At 39.1% G+C, this 22,167-nt stretch overlaps 4 protein-coding genes across 5 annotated transcripts in view; 1 reads left to right on the forward strand and 3 right to left on the reverse strand.

Moving 5' to 3' along the window:
• The window catches only part of LOC135476463 (uncharacterized), a 35,774-nt gene extending 19,258 nt beyond the window's left edge, over positions 1-16,516 (forward strand). The window contains exon 5 of the mRNA XM_064756492.1: positions 13,749-16,516. The gene's annotated coding sequence lies outside the window, so the exon portion shown is untranslated. The remainder of the gene's footprint in view (positions 1-13,748) is intronic.
• Positions 3,147-6,020, reverse strand: LOC135476754 (phytanoyl-CoA hydroxylase-interacting protein-like). The gene has a single exon (XM_064756881.1). It carries the CDS (start codon positions 5,707-5,709, stop codon positions 4,573-4,575), a length of 1,137 nt encoding a protein of 378 aa, XP_064612951.1. The 5' UTR covers positions 5,710-6,020; the 3' UTR covers positions 3,147-4,572.
• On the reverse strand, positions 9,365-17,865 carry LOC135476661 (uncharacterized). 2 transcript variants are annotated; one of them, XR_010445119.1, is made up of 4 exons: positions 16,541-17,865; positions 12,466-12,645; positions 11,870-12,102; positions 9,365-11,230 (listed from the first exon to the last, which is right to left on the reverse strand). XR_010445119.1 is itself a non-coding variant. In XM_064756762.1 (2 exons), exons 1-2 carry the CDS (start codon positions 17,635-17,637, stop codon positions 12,528-12,530), a joined length of 1,215 nt encoding a protein of 404 aa, XP_064612832.1. In that variant the 5' UTR covers positions 17,638-17,865; the 3' UTR covers positions 12,116-12,527. The 2 variants fall into 2 exon arrangements, 1 of the variants encoding a protein (XP_064612832.1); XM_064756762.1 differs by lacking the exons at positions 9,365-11,230; positions 11,870-12,102 and having other exon boundaries at positions 12,116-12,645.
• Positions 10,980-12,089, reverse strand: LOC135476464 (uncharacterized). The gene is made up of 2 exons (XM_064756493.1): positions 11,870-12,089; positions 10,980-11,230 (listed from the first exon to the last, which is right to left on the reverse strand). The coding sequence occupies exons 1-2, from the start codon at positions 12,087-12,089 to the stop codon at positions 10,980-10,982; spliced, it is 471 nt and encodes a 156-aa protein (XP_064612563.1).
• Positions 17,866-22,167: the final 4,302 nt, after the last annotated feature.

The raw sequence follows: 22,167 nt of genomic DNA on the forward strand, positions 1-22,167 counted from the left end.
TTATCCAGTATAACAAACAGAGACTAGAAGATGAACAAGCATCGATATTTATTACATCAGCATGGTGCTTTCATGAACAGTACAACACTAAAAGCCAGATGAATATATCTATACATATTTGTCTCAGAGCGGTGCATTACTCAAGGGCAACGACTTTTAAACTTGAATGGGACAGATATACATCCAACTATATATTTGTATTGTATTTGAATAAACTGATGCTGTGGTTTGTTGGACCTTGAAATCTGCCTTTTCTTTTTTTTATTTGAAGTTCAGGGCTAGTTTCTCACATATATTGCTAAATGACATGGACTGACCGGAATCGATAGATTCTGGACGCATAGATTAATATCTGGATCCAGGGCATGTACAACCAGGCTCCTGTCCACGCTATACATTCAGAGAAAATGTATTTGTTCACTTATCTGAAAAAAATCTGATTACTCAATCAAATACTGAAGAATATTTTCACTTATACGACGGCAGTCAACGTTATGGTTGGAGGGGACCTACCATCCGCAGGTTGCTGTCAAACCTTCCCACGTTCGTCCGGAGAGGAACCCATAGCGACCGCACTGGTGGGGGCTCCAATAATCGCAGCGTGGAGGATCTATATCCCTATATGCTTTGTAAGTATGTTTCCATTTTACTTAGGCCTTGGGGCCAGTATAAACGTAAAAGCACAGTTTTAATATCACTGCCATGTTTACATGAATAGTTGAAAGCGTAAATGAGGCATCTTTACACTTTTTTTTACTTCGTACCATGATGTTGTGTACAATGAAAATAAGGACCTTCCAATGTTTTAAACATGAAACGCTGTGGACTACCTACCGGATTTTACATATCGATAGTTTTACATGTATGCTTAATATAGACTTATTCTTCATGAGTAGGTCGTTATCATTTTCATCTAACATTCAAACAAATAAAACCCAAGTAATCTCTCGGAAATCACGTGTTTAGTACCACTCAGCTGGTAAAATGAGCAGACGGCGCGACTAACATACATTTGTCAAGCGTGACTTCGTACACAAATAACAATGACGTAAGTCGTTAATCGTAAGTGGTTCACGAGTTTCTAACCATTGCAATACAACAGCCATACGTCATTATTAGTGTAGCTCATCCATTCTGAAATAGGCTATTTCCACACCATGAAGATTGCCAAGATTTCTTATGTAGGTACATATTTTCTTATCGACAACTTGTATTCTAGTACGGTTCACGATTTGAACACTGATTTCACTCAGTTGCCTAGAACATACCTTGCGTCTTTCCAACATCATTGATAACTGTTAACTGCTTGGCTTTGCATGATCCCACCCTGTTTTCACACTTTATATAAGCTACTTCTTTAGTTCTTAGATGGTTTGTGTTATACGTCGTTTTGGGAATTGGCCTTGCGATTATTGAACTGAAATGTCCTTATTAGTTGACGACTGGTAAACGAATGTCTGTTTTGACGTATAGATACAGTATATTGCTAAAGTGGCATTCCCATTCGTGGAGTTATGAAAGGTCGTGAAGTAAAAGTGGCACTTATTTATGGCTAGTGACAACATAACAATTTCATTAATGCTAGACCAGGGATATCAACGCTTCGGTGGCCGAATGGTAAAAGCGACCGCCTGGAAGACTGGAGACCCTGATCAAACCCCGATCGGATAATACCAAGGACTTTAAAAATGGTACTTGTTGCTGCCTCGCTTGACGTTCAGCACTGAGAGGTTTGAGCAAGGATACAAGACTTGTTGACCCAGTGTCAGTATAATGTGACTGGGTGTGGCGTCATGTCTGGTGTCTTTGGCATGGTATTTCAATCCACCACCACTTTCGCCCCAAGGGCTCGCCCTGCTACAAGAAGACACAATATATGTACAGATACCTACTGACAAATCGTCGTCATATGACTGAAAAAGAGTTAAGCACGACGTTAAACCCCAAGCATAACTTCATAGATACATATCAATGCCTTTTTTGTTTTACCAAATTTTATTTATTTGTTTTATTTGATTGGTATTTTACGCCGTACTCAAGAATATTTCACTTATACGACGGCGGCCAGCATTATGGTGGGAGGAAACCGGGCACAGCCCGGGGGAAACCCACGACCATCCGCAGGTTACTGACAGACCTTCCCACTTACGGCCGGAGAGGAAGCCAGCACCAAATTTTCGTTAGGCCATTGTGCTAGAGGCGTTTAAATCGTTAGCAGTTAAACTTTGAATAGTTAGAATGAGCTGAATTGACAGGGGGCTGGATTTCACTGGTTATATGTATGACGATTTCGCAATGATCACACTGTCGCCGCTAAATATAGTCTTTTATATTCTAAGGGCGAACTGTCACCACATTTTATGTCAGCGTTAATGATCATTAGTTCAATATGCCCGCGTGCTATTTTTCACTGTATCTTGAGAACTCAAAACTTGAACACAGGTCTCAGATTTTTTTCATTTCAGAGTTATTCTCAATGCAATCGACTCAATGCTCGAATACTACTCTGGCTGGTTCAGCTGGCGTTTTCATTTATTTATTCATTTGATTGCTGTTTTACTCAAGAATATTTCACTTAAACTTCGACGGCAGACATCACGGTGCGAGGAAACTGGGCATAGCTGGGGGGAAACCAATGACCTTTCGGGGGTTGTTGGAAGACCTTCTCACGTACGCCTGGCAGTTTAGACACTCAGCTAAAGACGAGGGTACTTTCCGGGAACACCGACGTCCTCAACTATAAGCGACCTCGTACAGGGAAAAACTTCTTGTTTATGGCAGTCAAGGAAATAGAACTAAATAAATAAACGCACTTGTGCATTATATTTCCACGAGGAATTGAATATTTGGGACATGGCAAACATTTTGTTAAATACCTCATATTTGAACAATTTTGTGACAGACACGAAAAGATAAGCGAGGAAGTGTACTGAGTAGACTTCCTTATATCATCTAAGTTGACAATCCAGATGATATCCTATTTCGTTGAAACACGTCATGTTATAAGTCATATACGATATATATATATATATACTTCGTAAGTATAAGAATAGTATATTTATTTATTTATTTATTTGATTGGTGTTTTACGCCGTACTCAAGAATATTTCACTTATACGACGACGGCCAGCATTATGGTGGGTGGAAACCTGGCAGAGCCCGGGGGAAACCCACGACCCACGACTAGAGATTAAGGCTGGCCTTATATGCACCTTGTTCCACGGAGAGGTAATCACATAAAACACGAGGATGAAAACCCCATAGGCCGAATGGTGATGGAAAGAATGTATCAATTACAGCAGGTCAAAACAAAACAAAACAAAAATAACGCGCATTTGTACAGTTTTAGTTTGTCATTGAGGTACAGTGTATCTGGGGCAAGGGACTGTATATGCATCATGCTGCATAGCACCATCAAATTGGATATATCAACAGCAGCATTCGAGCGACAAGAACATGCTTATTTCCATTTTGTTTGTCAACAGTAAATTATATTTATTTATTTATCTGGTGTTTAACGCCGTACTCAAGAATATTTCACTTTAACGACGGCGGCCAGCATTATGGTGGGAGGAAACCTGGCAGAGCCCGGGGGACACCCACGACCATCCGCAGGTTGCTGACAGACCTTCCCACGTACGACCGGAGAGGAAGCCAGCATGAGCTGGACTTGAACTCACGGCGACCGCATTGGTGAGAGACTCCTGGGTATATACTTATATACTTAATATATATAATTCTTATACTTATATACTTCTTATATACAGTAACCTTAAAATATCATTAAATATAATTCTTGTGAAATACAATTAAAAATATCTTTTAAATACTAAACCAAATCCGTTGGCAAAAATGCTAAACAAATGAAATATAAAGATAAATGTCGTACAAAGCACAGTTATCATTGAAAAGCCAACATAAATGACCAATATCCTGTTTATCTGGCACACGTGAGAAACCATTTTGTTTAATTTCCGTATTTGTGTATATAGTTTTGTTTTGGTGTTGAAGAGTTCCCTGATCTTCGTGAAACAAAGAAAGACTTAAATTAAAAAAATTAAAATACTTAAATGGCGATAGTTACACACGCAAACATATAAAACGGCTATAGTCTGGCTTATTGAACCGAGCCGTTGTTGTCACTGCGTTTCATGTGTCGCTGACCTCTGCAGGGGGATATGCCGTCATATATACGGCTTACGTGTTAACTGATTGCTTATTAATGATAAACAATAAAACAAACAGCAATAGTTAAGCTATCAGCAGACTCATAAACATGCTCAATTTATGGCGAGTATAGTCCCGAAAGCCTGCTTTTATCCCAAAAAGTCTTTCCCGAACTAATCATAGGGTTAAAACCTCCAGATTGTTACTCAAAAACTACTCGACAGAATGGTAGACGATGAACTGGACTCTCTCTCGAGAGAGATAAGGAATCCTTGAAAACGTATCACCATTTCAACTGGTTTTTCACTTGAATGATTTATGATAATGATTTAGAAGCTGTGACCTCATTGGTGACAGGTTAGTAAATTCCCAGACATCTTTATTTCCTTCGTCCCTGGGAACGTCTCAGCTGGATGATATTGCGTCCCATTTTAGATACGATACCGTATTGCACTTCACACATTTTGGATTTTTGGGGATTCCCCTTGGGTCCGATCTTCCATGGGATGGAACAATTTGCATTTCTGCATCTGTGTCACGGCACATTCTGACGATATCAATCTCTTTGGTATAAATGACTTCTACCTTGATGTGAGAATTGACAAGATATTCGGAATGACCAGCTACCACTTGCAAGAAGGGATTTCCTGAGGGTAACGCCAGTAAACACTCTTCGCACATTTTATAAGCATCTGTGTCTTTTTCACAAAGGACAAGATTTACATGGTGTGAGTTTTGCTTGTCTCTGTCCAAACAATAAAAGTCCGCAAAATAGAGTTTCCATGACCCAGTATTTTGCAGTAACTCTGTGAGTGGTACCAAAAATCGATGAGGCCCAAAGGGTGAATAGACTAGAGGCAACTTTGACTTCCTCGATATGGCTGTGGAGAAAAACAGCCCCTTAAGTCTGTTGGTAATAGGACACTTTGGGTCGCCAGTGTTGTCTTTCAGGTAGGGGTGCATAACTCCACCGTGATTTAGGAATATGTCACCAAAATACTCCTTGGACTTATCGCGGTATAAAAAAGTTGCTTGGCTCATGGCTGCGTTTGTTTGTTTGTTAGGCCCAAGGAAATCCAAGGCTCGTTTGTACAAACAGATAGCAGTCATTTTTGGTCCGAGGCCAACAAGCTCTGCAAAGTCGAGAGGCTCGCCAACGCCGATATACGGGAAATCTGCTACCCCTGAGCTTCTCGTAAAATGAACTCTCGCGACACACTGGGAAGTGTTCTTACGGGTATCCTGAACTTCACTTGTACATGGCGCAGGCGCAACACAAATCTCAGGGGAGAAAAGATACGGAGCGAGAGGTAGTTCAAACTTTGCCTGCGAGAAAGGTGACGTTATCAGCCAAGGTGTGTACATCACTTCACCCTCGGGGGACGTCTCTTTCAAATTTAAGGTGAACACGGCCATCAGACACTCCTTCTTTGATTTTGTACCCTGATAAAAGCCAGTAAACGACTGTTTTTCAGCATCATAGGTGACCTGAACAGTGGAAAAATCGTTCGTACTTCTAAACTTGAGCGGAATTTTCGCCATACTGCCAGGCTTAAAATATGTTTAAAAACTTCTATCGATCTCAGCTTAGCACAGATGTCGTACCCCACAATTAGCATTGTGAGCTTCACATAAATACATTCGAGTCCGATGTCCCGGGTGGTCTAAGAGGCAGGTAACAGAATCCCATATGCCGTTCTGACGACGAGCGCTTTGTTTACTGTCAACGGACCCGAGAGGAACAACAACGCCAATAGCGTTACCTGAATTTGAGCGCACACTCTGGGTTTGAGTGCTGGGTTTCTTTCTGAAGGCACGATCTCTTGTGTCACGGTAACCTCTAGCCATCTGTATAGTCCTGTCTCTGTAAATACATAAGAGATAGACTTTTCCTTAGACCGTTAGAAGCGTGGGTCATGTGACGAACGTAGGTCAACTTGACATATTTTTCTTGAATATAGGACACGAATGAAATCATTGCATGCTGGTATAGAGTTAGCATGCGCAGTGCCAACATCGAGAGCGATTTCTGAGAGCGTAACGTGTAACGTTACATAATATATATATATATATATATATATATATATATATATATATATATATATATATATATATATATATATATATATATATATTGTTACGACTCAAACTGTCTGTATTATAAAGAGATGGCTTGTTCGAAATACACAACAGTTTAGCCGCACAAAAAAGTAACAAAACCAGCAGATTTTATTTTACAACAGTTTATTAGCTTTAACAAGAACAGATAATAAGACTTATACAAATACTAAAGTACTTAAGTTTAACAGTATCTATACAAATACTAAAGTACTCTCTCGGTGGAGATTCTCCAATTCGAACACTCTTTCATTTTCCCTTTCTCTAAACAACCTTTCATTTTCCCTTTCTTTAAATAATCTTTCATTTTCCTTAAACAATCTTTCTTTTTCATTTTCTCTTTCCTTAAACAATCTTTCTTTTTCATTTTCATTTTCCTTAAACAATCTTTCTTTTTCATTTTCTTTTTCTTTCAGTTCTAACTCCTTCAGTCTTATTGCAGTGGAATCATCGCCCTCAGGCCTGTACGCATCTAATGCACTTTCATCAAACTCCTGTATTTCTACCAAACATTTAGCAATACTAAACTGCATATCTTTCTTGCGTAAGGATCTTTTGATATTAAGATTCAGGTACTTGCTTAAAGCATACAAATCATTCTTATTTAATGCATCAAAAATGTCCTGATCTGGCGCTTCCATAAACTCGTCGGGCTTACAAAAATGATGAATAAAATCTGCTGGCAAAATTTACTACAAAGTCAAAGACAAGAAAATGACACAACTTACACAAAATCCTTTCAATTCCAATTCAAATTCACTTCCCGGACAAGCCCCCAATTTGTTACGACCCAAACTGTCTGTATTATAAAGAGATGGCTTAAAGAGATGACAGTTTAGCCGCACAAAAAAGTAACCAAAACCAGCAGATTTTATTTTACAACAATTTATTAGCTTTAACAAGAACAGATAATAAGTGCTCGGTGGAGATAGGATATAACAAAGCCAGAGGCTATAAAGACACCAAAATTCAGCACAAAAGGCCTACTAAAGTAATACACAGCGAAAGCATCCAAAACTCTCAATAATTCTCCGTTCTCCTCCTTTGACCTGCTTTCATAGGTCTTATATAGCCTGGTGGAATTGTCTAGAATAAGAAAATTCCTGAACACTTGATATAAACAAACAGGCATCGAACTGAGCGTATTCTGGAACATTCTAAGGCAGAGGCAGACAGCAGGCCCTGAACTTAGCATATGTAAACAGTGGAAAGCTAAATTTAGAAGCTGACGGCAGTTGTACACACAACACACCCACCCTTCAAGAAAAAAAAAAGTTTTCCTAACTTTTTTTTACTTACAATATATGTTAAACAATATATGTTAAACAATAATATATACAACATTGTAAAACCACATGTAATTAGACATTTTATACACAACTTATACACGAGACAAGCAATCTTCAATAACATTATCTTTTCCCTTTACATGTTTGATTTCAAGATTGTATTCCTGCAACAATAAACTCCACCGTAACAATCTCAGATTCTTTCCCTTAACTTTCTGTAGAAACACAAGTGGATTGTGATCAGTATTTACAATCACAGGTTGTCTCGAAGCTGTTACATAAACTTCAAAATGTTGCAGACTAAAATAACAGACAAACATTCTTTTTCAACAGTTGAATAATTTCGTTCTGAATAATTTTCCTTCTTTGACCTGCTTTCATAGGTCTTATATAGCCTGGTGGAATTGTCTAGAATAGGAAAATTCATGAACACTTGATGTAAACAAACAGGCATCGAACTGAGCGTATTCTGGAACATTCTAAGGCAGAGGCAGGCCCTGAACTTAGCATATGTAAACAGTGGCAAGCTAAATTTAGAAGCTGACGGCAGTTGTGCACATAACAATATATATATATATATATATATATATATATATATATATATATATATATATATATATATATATATATATATATATATATATATATATATATATATATAATTTGCTTCGTAATACCTAATGCACAATCAAATAGGCACCTGAACTTCCTTATATCATCTAAATTGACAATCCAGATGATATCCTATTTCGTTAAAATACATTTTTCACAGCTTTATCTTATCAAGCCCAATAAGGAAGTCAACGGTAACATTATAAGTCATATACGATATATATATTTCGTAGCTCGTTCATATTTCGTAGCTCGGATAACGCCACCTAAACTGTTAAATCTGGGATAATATAATTCTTATACTTATATACTTCTTATACACAGTAACCTTAAAATATCATTAAATATAATTCTTGTGAAATGCAATTAAAAATATCTTTTAAATACTTAACCAAACCGTTGGCAAAAATGCTAAAATGAATAAAATGCAGAGACAAATGTCTCACAAAGCACTTTCATCATTGAAACACCAACAGAAATGACCTATATCCTGTTCACCGGGCACACGTAAGAAACCATTTTGTTTATTAGGGAGGTTTCGCACGTCGACGGATACGGATACGTATACGGATACGATAACCGTAACCGTTCACGTATTAACGGATACAAAAACGGGTTTCGCACGAATGACGCATTTGTCAACTAGGGGGCGCTGACTTTCAACATGGCGGCAGACGCGGGAGTTACAAATTTATTGCAAGCAGCTATCGAAAATGATGAAGAACTAGTTATATTGCTTCTTCAACAGAATTTCAAGCCGACGACATATAATTCACATATGCTAAGATTTTCTCTTCATAACATGTCAGATGCCCAGTGCATGACTAATTTTCGGTTCGACAAACATTCAATCAATCGGCTATTTGTGCGTCTGAACTTGCCAGAAAGAATCGTTTGTCCCAATAGAACAGTGGTGGACGGAAGGGATGCTTTGTGCATTCTTCTTCGGAGATTGGTATACCCAAATAGGCTAGCGGATTTAGAACCTTTCTTCGGACAACCAAAATCCACACTTTCTATGGCCATAAACGCTACCTTGAACCATATTTTCGATGAACATAGCCATCGCCTCACAGATCTTAATCAGGATTGGTTGCGCTCGAGATTGCAGACATATGCCGATGCAATCCATGAAAAAGGAGCTCCGCTCACTAACTGTTTCGGATTTATAGATGGGACAGTTCGTCCGATTTGCAGGCCTACTCGTAACCAGAGAGTTTGTTATAATGGTCACAAGAGAATACATTCCCTGAAATTTCAATCAGTTGTCGTGCCTGATGGAATGATTGCCAACATGTTCGGTCCGGTGGAGGGTCGGAGGCATGACTGCGCGCTCCTTCGTGAGAGTGGAATTATGGATGGGTTAGAGCATGCGGGACAGACCGACAACAATGGACTATCGTTTGCTTTATATGGTGACCCAGCATATCCGATTAGGAACTATCTAATCTGTCCATTCAAGGGGGCAAATCTTAATCCAGATCAACACAATTTCAACTATTTGATGTCTACAGTTAGGGAGTCTGTGGAATGGGAATTTGGAAAAGTCCTCTCTTTGTTTGCCTTTCTAGATTTTAGAAAAAACCTGAAAGTCCTACTACAGCCAGTTGCAAAATATTATTTGGTGGGTGCGTTGCTTACCAATTGTCACACCTGTCTGAAGAGGAATCAAACCAGCTATTACTTCAGACTGGAGCCCCCAACACTAGAGGAATACCTTGCCTGATGCTTATACATGTATATATGCATGCTAATACTGGAAACCATAGGCCTACATAAGATAACACAAACAATAAATTAATTTGTTAAAAGTTGAAACATTTTTGACTCCATTTTTATTCAGTTTCTTATGGAGTTTCCACCAGACCAGAGCACAGAATAATCAGTTGAACACATTTCCCCGAAGCCTTCAAAATTCAACAGAACATTCATGAAATATACTTAATACTTATTATAATTTAGAACAGAAATGTCTCAGAATTTTCAGTTTTTGTTTCTTAAAGGACAAGAATAAGCAACTATATAAAGTGGACCTCATGTGATAGAGAATTCCATGCTAATTCCAAATATGCCTTTCAGTATTTGTTTACATTTTTTTTATAACGAGTTATTAACGAATGAAGTTTGACATAATAGGGTGTATGTTTGGGACCATACACAATTTTGGGGTATTCGCACAACTTGCTGAACACAAGTTGCACAAAAACTGGTTATATTTTAACAATCTACAACAATGTACATGTATTTTGGCAATTTTGAATGCAATATTTATAGTCATAATGACCATTTCCAGGAGCTTAAAAGTCAAGTTTGACGTCACGAATGTCCAAAAATTGTGTATGGTCTGAAAGGTACACATTAAAGTATATTAATTCAAACTTCATTCGTTAATAACTCGTTGTAAAAAAAACAATGAAGGGCATATTTGGAATCAGCATGAAATTCTCTTTCACATGAGATCCTTTATATAGGTGCTTTCATCTCCTTTAAGTCAAAAGATGGAGAAAATTATAAATTCATTCAAAGTTTAAACTCCACATTTAGTCAAGATTGTTTGCAATGTGATCTGATATAAAAATTTAAATTAAAATTTTATAATGTACATGTGTAATGTACAAAGTAAAGAGGATTGCTATGGATATTTGTTTATACATGCATGCTTATATATATATATATACAATATTGATATTCCAGGCATATAATCTCTTACAGAATTATTAGTAAATAAGTTGAACACAGAAATAAATTATTGATTCAGACATTAATGAATATCCCCCTGATTATGAATTATGATTATGACTCATTATTTTTCTTGTCAATCAATTGGCGAATTAAGTCCATCATAAGGGAATCACGCTCCATCCTGAATTCTCTTTCTCTTCTCTCCAAGTCAAATTTCTCTTTCTCCAGCTCTAACTGCTTGGCCTTCAACTCAGCATCTTTGTTATTTTTTTCACGTAGCATCTCAAAGTATGTTGTAAAGTCAGCTCTGCCACTTCTTCTCTTCTTTGGACTGGCTGCATCATCCTGGCCTGCGTTCTCACCTGATAAATATTGGATAGTACATGTATTAGATCATCTATAGAATTCTCAAATGCATTAAATTGTATACACCTTATATAAAAACTGCATTTGAATTAGGCATACACCAGACACTAATATAGCTGTATTTTTACACAAGTAGCCTACTAATACTATTTTCAACTCTAAGTTAACATCTCCTTAAAAGATATTAAACTTAAAACACTTATATAGCATTTGAAAGCATTCTATCTTTACTCAAAATATTTGTTTTTCATTAGTGTTTACATTTTTTTTCATCTTTGTTATGAGTAATTACCATATATAGGCGATGTTGTTTGTAGACTTTATGAAGCATAATATGGAGACCTATTTATAACTTTCTGAATACAAGTTGTAAAAATCCAAGTTCCCCCACCCCTCCAACATAACCGAGTACATGTATATATAAATTAAACTGTTGTAATTTTCAAAAAACAGTTATATTTCTACATTTTATTTTATCATGATAAAAAATGAAAAAAGCAATTAAAGACGTAACTCTTTTGAATCACAATGGAATAGTGTTTTAAGAGTTAGCCACTTTGTATAACAGGTGTTTTCACTTATCCTTGTGTCAATATTTGTCATTCCATTTTTTTTAAATTTAACTAAAAATTCACCTGATCTTTTGAGGGACTGCATTGCAGCTTCTCTAATTTCCTTGCCTTGTTCTTCTTTCTGCTTTGCTGCAGATTGGGCCCCTTTCTTCTCTTCTTTACATTTTGCAGCCTCTCTCTCCATCTCATCCACATCTGTCAACAGCACATCCCTCTCTGTATACTCTGGATAAAAACGAAGTGGCGGCGTGCTTGAACTTGAACTTGATGTTGAGCTCTCCATCCTGACTCTAGAACTGATTAAAAAAATGTACGTAAATAAAAGAAAAGAAATATAAAGGCTACAAATTATATGAAGCAGTGCAGGCCTACTGTGACATAGACCTGTAAGGGACACATAGGCCTGTTTTATGCATGTAGAACTTCACATGTAGGCCTAGACCTAGCCTACTCTGCACTGAGTGAAGACCCATGCTGCCGCCGTAGGCTACCGGTCAATGTTATTCAAATTTTCAACAAAAAAATCTACGAAAACCCTGAATATTTTGAAGAAAATGTCTTTAAAAATACATTGATTGCCGGTCAACGATAAACAAAGTTAACTTTCGGTGAGATTACACGCTTGTATAGCTTGATTTAGATATCCGTTTTCTACTTACGTGTATGACAGCCGATGTCCGTGTCTCACGCACTCGTATGGGATGTGGCAGACGAATACTCGTCACGTGGCCACATAAAGTGATGACGTAGCCGTTCGCGTAACCGTATCCGTCGACTTGCGAAACCTCCCTAATATCCGTATTTGTGAATATAGTTTTGTTTTGTTGTTGAAGAGTTCCCTAATCTTCGTGAAACAAAGAAAGAATTAAATTAAAAAAATTAAAATACTTAAATGGCGATAGTTACACACGCAAACATATAAAACGGCTATAGTCTGGCTTATTGAACCGAGCCTTTGTTGTCACTGCGTTTCATGTGTCGCTGACCATTGCAGTGGGATATTCCCTCATATATACGGCTTACGAGTTAAGTGATAGCAATGACAAAAACATATCACGCCTGAGACTAGGGAAAACAGGGCTCAAAGCACATCTAGCAACTATAATCCAAAATTCTTCACTAACTTGCCCAGCCTGTCAAGAGCATGATGGAACCATAGAGCACTATTTGCTACAATGTATTAAACACAGTAAAGAACGAAGGCGACTGGCAGAATGCCTGAAAATCTACAAATGTGAATTTGACCTTCAGACTATCCTTAACCCCAAACCACACCTGAGAGCACAAATATTCTTCTTACTAAAAGAATACATAAAATCGACGGGTTACGAAAGCCGAATCTAATAAAACTCTATTGACCAACAACGGCGATACATTGATTCCGAGGGCCGTTTCTGCTCTGGTCAACAATACGTCACTTTATCTAATTAAAGACAGTGCATTTTCCGAAATTACCAAACACATATACTAACAACGGCGATACCTTGATTTTGAGGGCCGTTTATTCCACAGATACATAATTCATTTCTACATCTTTATCCCCGAATATATCGGCGATATCTTGATCTTGAGGGCCAATAAAACATTTATGAACCGGTTTGCAAAAACATACCACACGAAAACAATGTAACCACAGAAGTTGATGACTGTAGTGATTAATAACATTTCACCATTTACTAATCTGCCCTCTTGTTTGCTGTTATTTATCTGTTCTTATTAGTTGATATTTATTTTCTGTTTATTTACAAATGTGTATATGATCATACGAGGGCAGACACTCTATCAAGTTTTGATTGGTAGCTATGCCACTAATTTGCTCATAAGTATCTGTTTGATCAAATATCTTCTTGCTTAAGATATACATTATCTCATAAACAAAACCCCTTCGCTAATCAAAAATACAACTGTCTTGTATATTTGTTTTCTCTATTTGTTTTCACAGGAACAAAAAACAAGGATGAAAATCTTGATTATCGGCAGCAGTTGCGTTCATAGGCTGGAGAATAGTATCCTTCGAAATTCGATCCCAAACTCTAGAATCGACTTTAGAACAGGCCAGGACATTCGGTTCTTTGGCATTGGGGGAGCTAGAGTTGATATTTTAGACTATGTTGGTGCACTTATATCGAAATTCCAAATTCCAAGGATCTACATCAGCTTCTTTACCGTCAGGTAACTCGGCGAATTTCAGTCCACATTTATAATACAAAAATCCATGAAATTAAAAAGAAGCTGACAAACAACCAATTGGCCACCTTCTGGAGACATAGGGGGCTGATCCGACCACAAAAGCAAATTCTAACCAACGACGGAGTGCACCTAAACACCCTAAGCCAGGAGCTGTTCTACCGGTCTGTGACACGTGCTGTCTGCGCCGCCATGGGAGGCCACGAATAAAAATTGGAAATAGAAAAGGAAATCAAGTAAAGAAGAAAACAGGAAAAAAGCAATAAGAAGACCCATGCGACCAAACCAAACACCAAGGATACGAAGACCAGAAAAATGAAAGACATCATAACTATCTCTTGCTTCAACTAAGTGGATGAGGCCTGACATCATTGATCTTCAGTTATACTTGTCGCACCTGTTACAGGCATTGTTAAACCCCAATCCCTCACTCCAAGCGAGAAAAGTTCTTAAAATTGTAAGAGTTCATGTTTAACAGATATCTTCCAGCTCTGAACTGTTATTGTTGGATTTTCACAGCCCTTTTCCAGAAGATGTGTAAGCCCTACTAAAAAATATCACCGGAAGAAATTTTGTGAACTGATTTAAAAAATAATTAACAAAATTCTACTGAAATGGGCACTTCTTATTACATTTGGCGAGTATAAAATAGTCTGTAAGGGCAGTTATGTAACTAGAAGACTCTGTATGTCACATGTCTTCGTTTCTCAAAAGTAATCGACACATGCCAAGAAATGCTTAATATACTGAAAATATTCCATATAGTGAAAAACTGGTAACAGTAATTTGAACAAAAGCAAACAAAAAACAGCGGGCTACAATGAACGATGAGCTTGAAGCCCTTTTATTGAGCAGTTAGATACACAGGCAGAAGCAATCGCAATAACAACGACGATAACTTAATGACAACCTTGCGACCATTTTCTCGAACCCATCCTCTGTAGCTTTCCCTCAAGGCGAGATAGGGTTTAGTGCCTTCTGGGGCCATAATTTAAACTTCTCAACGAAAAAGTATATTTGTGATTTTGCCTTATATTTGAGAATAACAGTGTGTGGGAATACGGTGTTCCAGTTCGGAATGGAGGGATTCCTCTTAGTGTGCGTTTAGTTTCTCTAAACCAGACCGTCCTAACCTACCGGTACCCTACCAGTTTTCGGTCTGTCGAAATACCTCTCACATTCGTATACAAGTGGACACTCATGTATTCAGTGTTTGCCAATGAATGCTCCTCTGCATAAGGAAAGTAGTGTTCAGTATGCCTTCTGTCTGAATTTAATTCCTCAAAAAGCTCTATTGTTTGTACCACATTTCTAAGAAATTTTAATTAAATTTCTAAACTGATGACGTCTGATAAATTTTAAATAAAACCATTGCATTTTCGAGGTTAGTTATGGCTGTTTTGCAAAGATTTTCAAAGGGTCACGGTAAAAAATTCGCCATAGACGCTAATGTATGCCTTTAATATTGAAATCGGGGCCCCAGCTTTTGAACTAGGAGCCCCAATCTCCTAAACTCTGGGCAATGACCTTTAAAGATTACATTTTTTGCCCTTTTACGCACTCTTTTAGACCCCACGTCTCGGGGTACCAATAAACTTTAATGGCGTCTGCAGTATAACCTAGGTGCTAGGAGCATCCAGGACCTAACCTGCCACTGGACCTTAGTCGGCTCTGTTTAACGGCTCTGCACTCTTTATACTCGACGTAAAGCCCCAAGTATATATACATTCATACACGTATACACACCCTTTTAACCTCTTGTCCCGGTGGTCCAACTTTTAGTGGCTGTTCAAGAATAAGTCTATTGCAGCCTATAGTCACGAAGCCTGGAGTGCTTTAGTAGATTTTTAAAACAGTCTTTTTCTTTCAGCATGTCACCTTCATGCACGGCGCTATATTGTTCAAATCCCATCTATCGGTGCTCGAAAAGAAATATTTCCTATGACACTGTTGTACATGTGTTACCCACGCCTGTTATTCATATTCCAATCTCAGCCGATTGTTACGAAAGGTTTATACCGAAGTAGGCCTACTCTTCACCCTTAGTGGGTTTAAGTATCATATAGAAACTATTCCAATTGATGTAATTCTCAGTTTGACTGCATTTCAGAAAAGTAAAATATAAAAGATTTAATCCTGGTGTTGAAAAAAGAGCAACGTGTCACATTAATATTCTCCACTTTTCTTTTCATTGATATGGTTAATAGGCCTTCGACTTTGTGGTGACATGTAAACCCTAATATAGAATGATTATAGAATAAGTCTTGAGACGAAAAGTACGTTATGATAAGGTCTTGTTCTTGATACTCCTTGAAGCAAATCACCTTTAAACTTATTTCTGATGTAAGATCTAAGATTTCTTCATGATGACGGGGCATAGAAGTTTTTAAAAAATACTTAAGTCATAATTACAAAAACTACGAAATGTACGGCTGGATGTTGACTGATAGATTCATTATTAATGATATACACACAAACTTATCTTCATGAAAGTGTTTCATAATATAACATAAATCATGAACAAATTAGGATTACAAACTTGCGTACCATGGTTCAAATGACGCTATATTGCAGTTCAGACATTTTGGATTCTTGGGAATTCCTCGTGGGTCTGAGGTCCCGTACGATGGCACAGTTTGCATTTCTGCCCCCATATCCCGGCACATTCTGACGATATCAATCTCTTTGGTATAAATTACTTCTACCTTGATGTGAGAATTGACAAGATATTTAGAATGATCGGCTGCCACTTGCAAGAAAGGATTTTCTAAAGGTAACGCCAGTAAACACTCTTCGCACATTTTATAAGCATCTGTGTCTTTTTCACACAGGACAAGATTTACATGATGAGCCCTTATTTCTTTGTCAAAACAATAGAAATCTGCAAAATAGAATTTCCACGAGCCCATATTTTGCAGTAACGCTATCAGCGGCACCAGAAATCGATGAGGCCCAAAGGGCGAACGGAACTGTGGTGAGCCCATTACAGTTGTAGAGAAAAACAGCCCCTTAAGTCTGTTGGTAATAGGACACTTTGGGTCGCCAGTGTTGTCTTTTAGGTAGGGGCGCATAACTCCACAGTGATTTAGGAATATGTCACCAAAATACTCCTTCGTTTTGTTCCGATACAAACGCGTTGCCAGCTCCATGGACCGCCACACTCGCTTTCTATGAAACTCCAAGGCTCTGTTGTACAAACAGATAGCAGCCATTTTGGGCCCGAGGCCGACAAGCTCCACGATATCGTGAGGCTCGCCGACGCCGATATACGGGAAATCTGCTACTCCTGATCTTCTAGTAAAATGAACCCTCACGACACACTGGGCAGTGTTCTTACCGGTAACCAGAACATCACATGTACATGGCGCAGGCGCAACACGAATCTCAGGAGAGAAAAGGTACGGAGCTAGAGGTAGTTTAAACTTTGCCTGCAGGAAAGGTGAAGTTATCAGCCAAGGTGTGTATTTTACTTCACCCTCGGGGGACGTCTCTTTCAAATTTAAGGTGAACACGGCCATCAGACACTCCTTCGCTGGTTTTGTACAATGATAAGCTACACTAAACGTCTGTCTGTCCTCATTATAAGTGACGCTAAGAGCGGAATTGTCATGTCTGTTTCTAACCATGAAGGGTAATGCCGCCATTTTGTCCGACTACATATTCTTTTAAAGAAGCCGATCAGTTTCTGTCTGCCACAAAAGACCTACCTCACAACTGTCATTATGTGCTGCACATGATACATCCACATTGTTTATTACTGATAGACAGGAACTTTACACCATCTAATATGCTGTACTTTGGCCGAACCTCTTGTTCTTAACAGAGAGCAGAGAGGAACGACAAGTTCAATAGTTTTACCTGGCTGGATTCCAACGCGTATGAAACACTGACGAGGCCTTGATCAGCTTTGCGATCACGGGTAAACTCTATATCCGCCTGAACAACCTAGTTCGGTTTGTACGCTGGCAAAACATACGCCAGTTAATCATAAGAGCGTGCGTCGTATGACGATTTAAGGTCAAGTTAACATATTTTTAGAATGTAGAACAGAATTTCGATCCTGAGCTGTTGGTTACGTGCTCGATGTTTAGATAACAGTCATCGACTCCTTCACTCTGGGGCAGATTGTCAACATGCCACGTCTGATACCTTGGATACGGAAGGACTGGTGCGATATGGCTGTAATATTTAACTGAAATAGTCACGAAGGACCTAACAAATGCTATGCTGTACGTCTATCACACTGTCGTCCCTGCTCTGGTTTCGCTCTCTATGCTGTACGTCTATCACACTGTCGTTGTTGCTCTGGTTTTACTCTCTATGCGGCACGTCTACCACACTGTCGTCTCTGCTCTGGTTTTATTCTCTATGCTGTACGTCTATCACACCTGTCTTCCATACTGTGGTTTTACTCTCTATGCTGTATGTCTATCACACTATCGTTTCTTCTCTGGTTTTATTCTCTGTGCTGTACGTCTATCACACCTGTGGTCCCTTCTGTGGTTTTACTCCCTATGCTGTGCGTCTATCACACCTGTGGCCCCTGCTGTGGTTGTACTCTCTATGCTGTACGTCTATCACACTGTCGTCCCTGCTCTGGTTTCGCTCTCTATGCTGTACGTCTATCACACTGTCGTTGTTGCTCTGGTTTTACTCTCTATGCGGCACGTCTATCACACTGTCGTGCCTGCTCTGGTTTTACTTTCTATGCTGTACGTCTATCACCCTGTAGTTGCTGCTCTGGTTTTATTCTCCATGCTATACGTCTATATCACTGTCGTCCCTGCTGTGGTTTTACTCTCTATGCGGCACGTCTACCACACTGTCGTTGCTGCTCTGGTTTTATTCTCCATGCTATACGTCTATATCACTGTCGTCCCTGCTGTGGTTTTACTCTCTATGCGGCACGTCTACCACACTGTCGTTGCTGCTCTGGTTTTATTCTCTATGCTGTACGTCTATCACACTGTCTCCCCTGCTCTGGTTTTACTCTCTATGCTGAACGTCTGTCACACTGTCGTCTCTGCTCTGGTTTTACTCTCTATGCTGAACGTCTGTCACACTGTCGTCTCTGCTCTGGTTTTACTCTCTATGCGGCACGTCTGAAATACTGTCATTGTTTCTCTGGTTTCGCTCTCCATCCTGTACCTCTATCACACTGTCGTCTCTGCTCTAGTTCTAACCTCTGTGCTGTACGTCTATCACAACTGTGGTCCCTGCTCTGGTTTTATTCCCTATGCTGAACGTCTGTCACACTGTCGTCTCTGCTCTGGTTTTACTCTCTATGCTGAACGTCTGTCACACTGTCGTCTCTGCTCTGGTTTTACTCTCTATGCGGCACGTCTAAAATACTGTCGTTGTTTCTCTGGTTTCACTCTCCATCCTGTACCTCTATCACACTGTCGTCTCTGCTCTAGTTCTAACCTCTGTGCTGTACGTCTATCACACCTGTGGTCCCTGCTCTGGTTTTATTCCCTATGCTGAACGTCTGTCACACTGTCGTCTCTGTTCTGGTTTCGCTCTCTGTGCTGTACGTCTATAACACTGCCGTCCCTGCTCTGGTTTTACTCTCTATGCTGAACATCGATCACACTGTCTTTGCTGCTGTGATTTTATTCTCTATGCGGCACGTCTATCACACTGTCGTTGCTGCTCTGGTTTTACTTTCTATGCTTTACGTCCATAACACTGTCGTTGCTTCTCTGGTTTACTCTCTATGCTGTACGTCTATCACACCTGTGGCCCCTGCTGTGGTTTTACTCTCCATGATGAACGTCTGTCACCCTGTCGTCCCTGCTCTGGTTTTACTCTCTATGCTGTATATATATCCCAGTGTTGTCGCCGCTTTGGTTTTACTCTGTATGTTGTACATCTTTTATACTTTGTAGGTTAAGAACAAGTCAGTATTTCGGTCATAAATGAAATGAAAAACTATATTTGTGATTTTGCCTTATATTTGAGAATAACAGTGTTTGGGAACACGGCATCCCAGTTCGGAATACAAGGATTCCTCTTAGTGTTCATTGTGCCTTCCTTCTGAATTTAATTCCTCAAAAAGCTCTATTGTTTTTATCACATTTTTAAGAAATTTTAGTTAAATTTCTAAACTGATGACGTCTGATAAATTGTAAATAACATCATTGCATTTTCGAGATGATTTATCGCGGTTTTGCCCAGGTTTCAAAGGGTCACGGCGAAAAAATTTGCCATAGACGCTTATGTATGCCTTTAACAATGAAATCAGGGTCCCAGCGTTTAAACTCGGAGCCCCAATCTCCTAGACACGGGGCACTGATGTCTAGGGGTACCAATAAACTTTTAATGGCGTCTGCAGGACAATCTTGGTGCTAGGAGCATCCAGGACCTAACCTGCCACTGGACCTTAGCCAGCTCTGCTTTACGGATTTGCAATCTTCATACCCGACGTGAATCCCCAAGTACACATACATTCATACCCGCTTACACACCCTTTGAATCTCTTGTCCCGGTGGTCCAATTTTTAGTGGCTGTTCAAGAATAACTCAATTGCAGTCTGTGGTCACGAAACCTGGAGTGCTTTAGTAGATTTTGGAAAGTGTCTTTTTTTTTCAGCATGTCGCCTTCATGCACGGCGCTATATTGCTCAAACACCATCTATCCGTGCTCCAAAAGAGATCTCATAAACGGCCATCCAGGGTCGTGGAGCTTTTCCCGGAGATAAACGGCCCCATGGACCATCGCCTAATGTTCTGTAATGCTCTTAATTTCCTTTCTATGCCACAGTTGTACATGCGTTACCCACGCCTGTTATTCATATTCGGTTCTCAGCCTACACAAAAGACATAGCCAACAAATAAAGGTGAGGTTTATAAAGAGCTCTCGTCCAGAGCAAGCACAACCAGTAGAATGCACATTACAAAGTATCACACGAATTATCACAAGAATGTCACGAAAGGGATATACCTAAGTGGGCCTACTCTTCACCGTCAATGTGCTTCAGTATCACATAAAACTATTCCTTGACCATGCGCAGAGTTCAGGGCTTTTATCGGAGTCGTAATCGGTCGATGGAGGTAGTTTTCGTCAGCGCACATTTCATATACAATATATACAGGTTCAAAGGTTATAAGTATTCAAATATATTTTCCTGAAAGAGAATCTTTAGATAAAATGGAATTTCAATGGTTTTATGGAAATTTATGTCCACTTTCTTGTGCACCATATGTGATCCATTTTGCCAAGTGAAGAGCCGTATGCTGCAGTCAGTTACCTACTGTTGACGTAAAACCGTTCATATCACGCCAAGGAGGTGACCTTTGGTAACTTCGACCCAAGTGCATAACGTCCTTAAAATTCTTATGCACGGCAACAAAACAGCTCACATTTATATTTTCACTACATTTTTGGTGAAAAATTCCTCTCTGCCTGTATGTGGGAAGGTCAGCCAGGCAACTTGCGGATGGTCGTGGGTTTCCCCCGGGCTGTGCCCGGTTTCCACCCACCATAATGTTGGCCGCCGTCGTATAAGTGAAATATTCTTGAATATGGCGTAAAACACCAATCAAATAAATAAATAAATAAATAAATAAATAAATAAATAAATTAAAACGCTGGCCCCCGTCGTATAAGTGAAATATTCTTGAGGACGGTCTAAAACACCAATCAAATAAAATGTAGCTGCAAAATCAGCGATGTTGGGGCTCAAGACAATATTTTAGGCTTTTGCAGCGTCACTGTTAATTGAAAGGTGTATATATATTTATATATAACCCAAATATATGAAATAAATACATAAAATTTTCACTAGTGTAGCATTTTAAAATGGATGGATGTGTGGATTCCTGTATTTCACCAATACCAAATCGTGTGAGTGACGAGATAGGGAAACCATGCCAATGAAGAGCAGAGGAAACCACTGTGCGTCGCCAGCCAGATACCTGGAAAAAATGACGGAACCGAATCAGTGCGAGTTGCTGGAGTCAAGCACATGACGTCACGTGATCCAGGACCAGAAGCCGTCTGGTGAGCCGAACATATCGCTCAGTATTAACGGGATCACGAAGTGATCTTAGACCTAATTCAAGATTTCAAATCGTATTTAAACTGTTATTTCTGATGTAACAAGGCCCAAATACTGCTTGATAACATAATTTCTGGGCAAGTTATTATACAGTGAATTTCAGCTAAAGTAATGG

The sequence above is a fragment of the Liolophura sinensis genome, chromosome 10, assembly GCF_032854445.1.
Source record: "Liolophura sinensis isolate JHLJ2023 chromosome 10, CUHK_Ljap_v2, whole genome shotgun sequence".
NCBI lineage: Eukaryota > Metazoa > Mollusca > Polyplacophora > Chitonida > Chitonidae > Liolophura > Liolophura sinensis.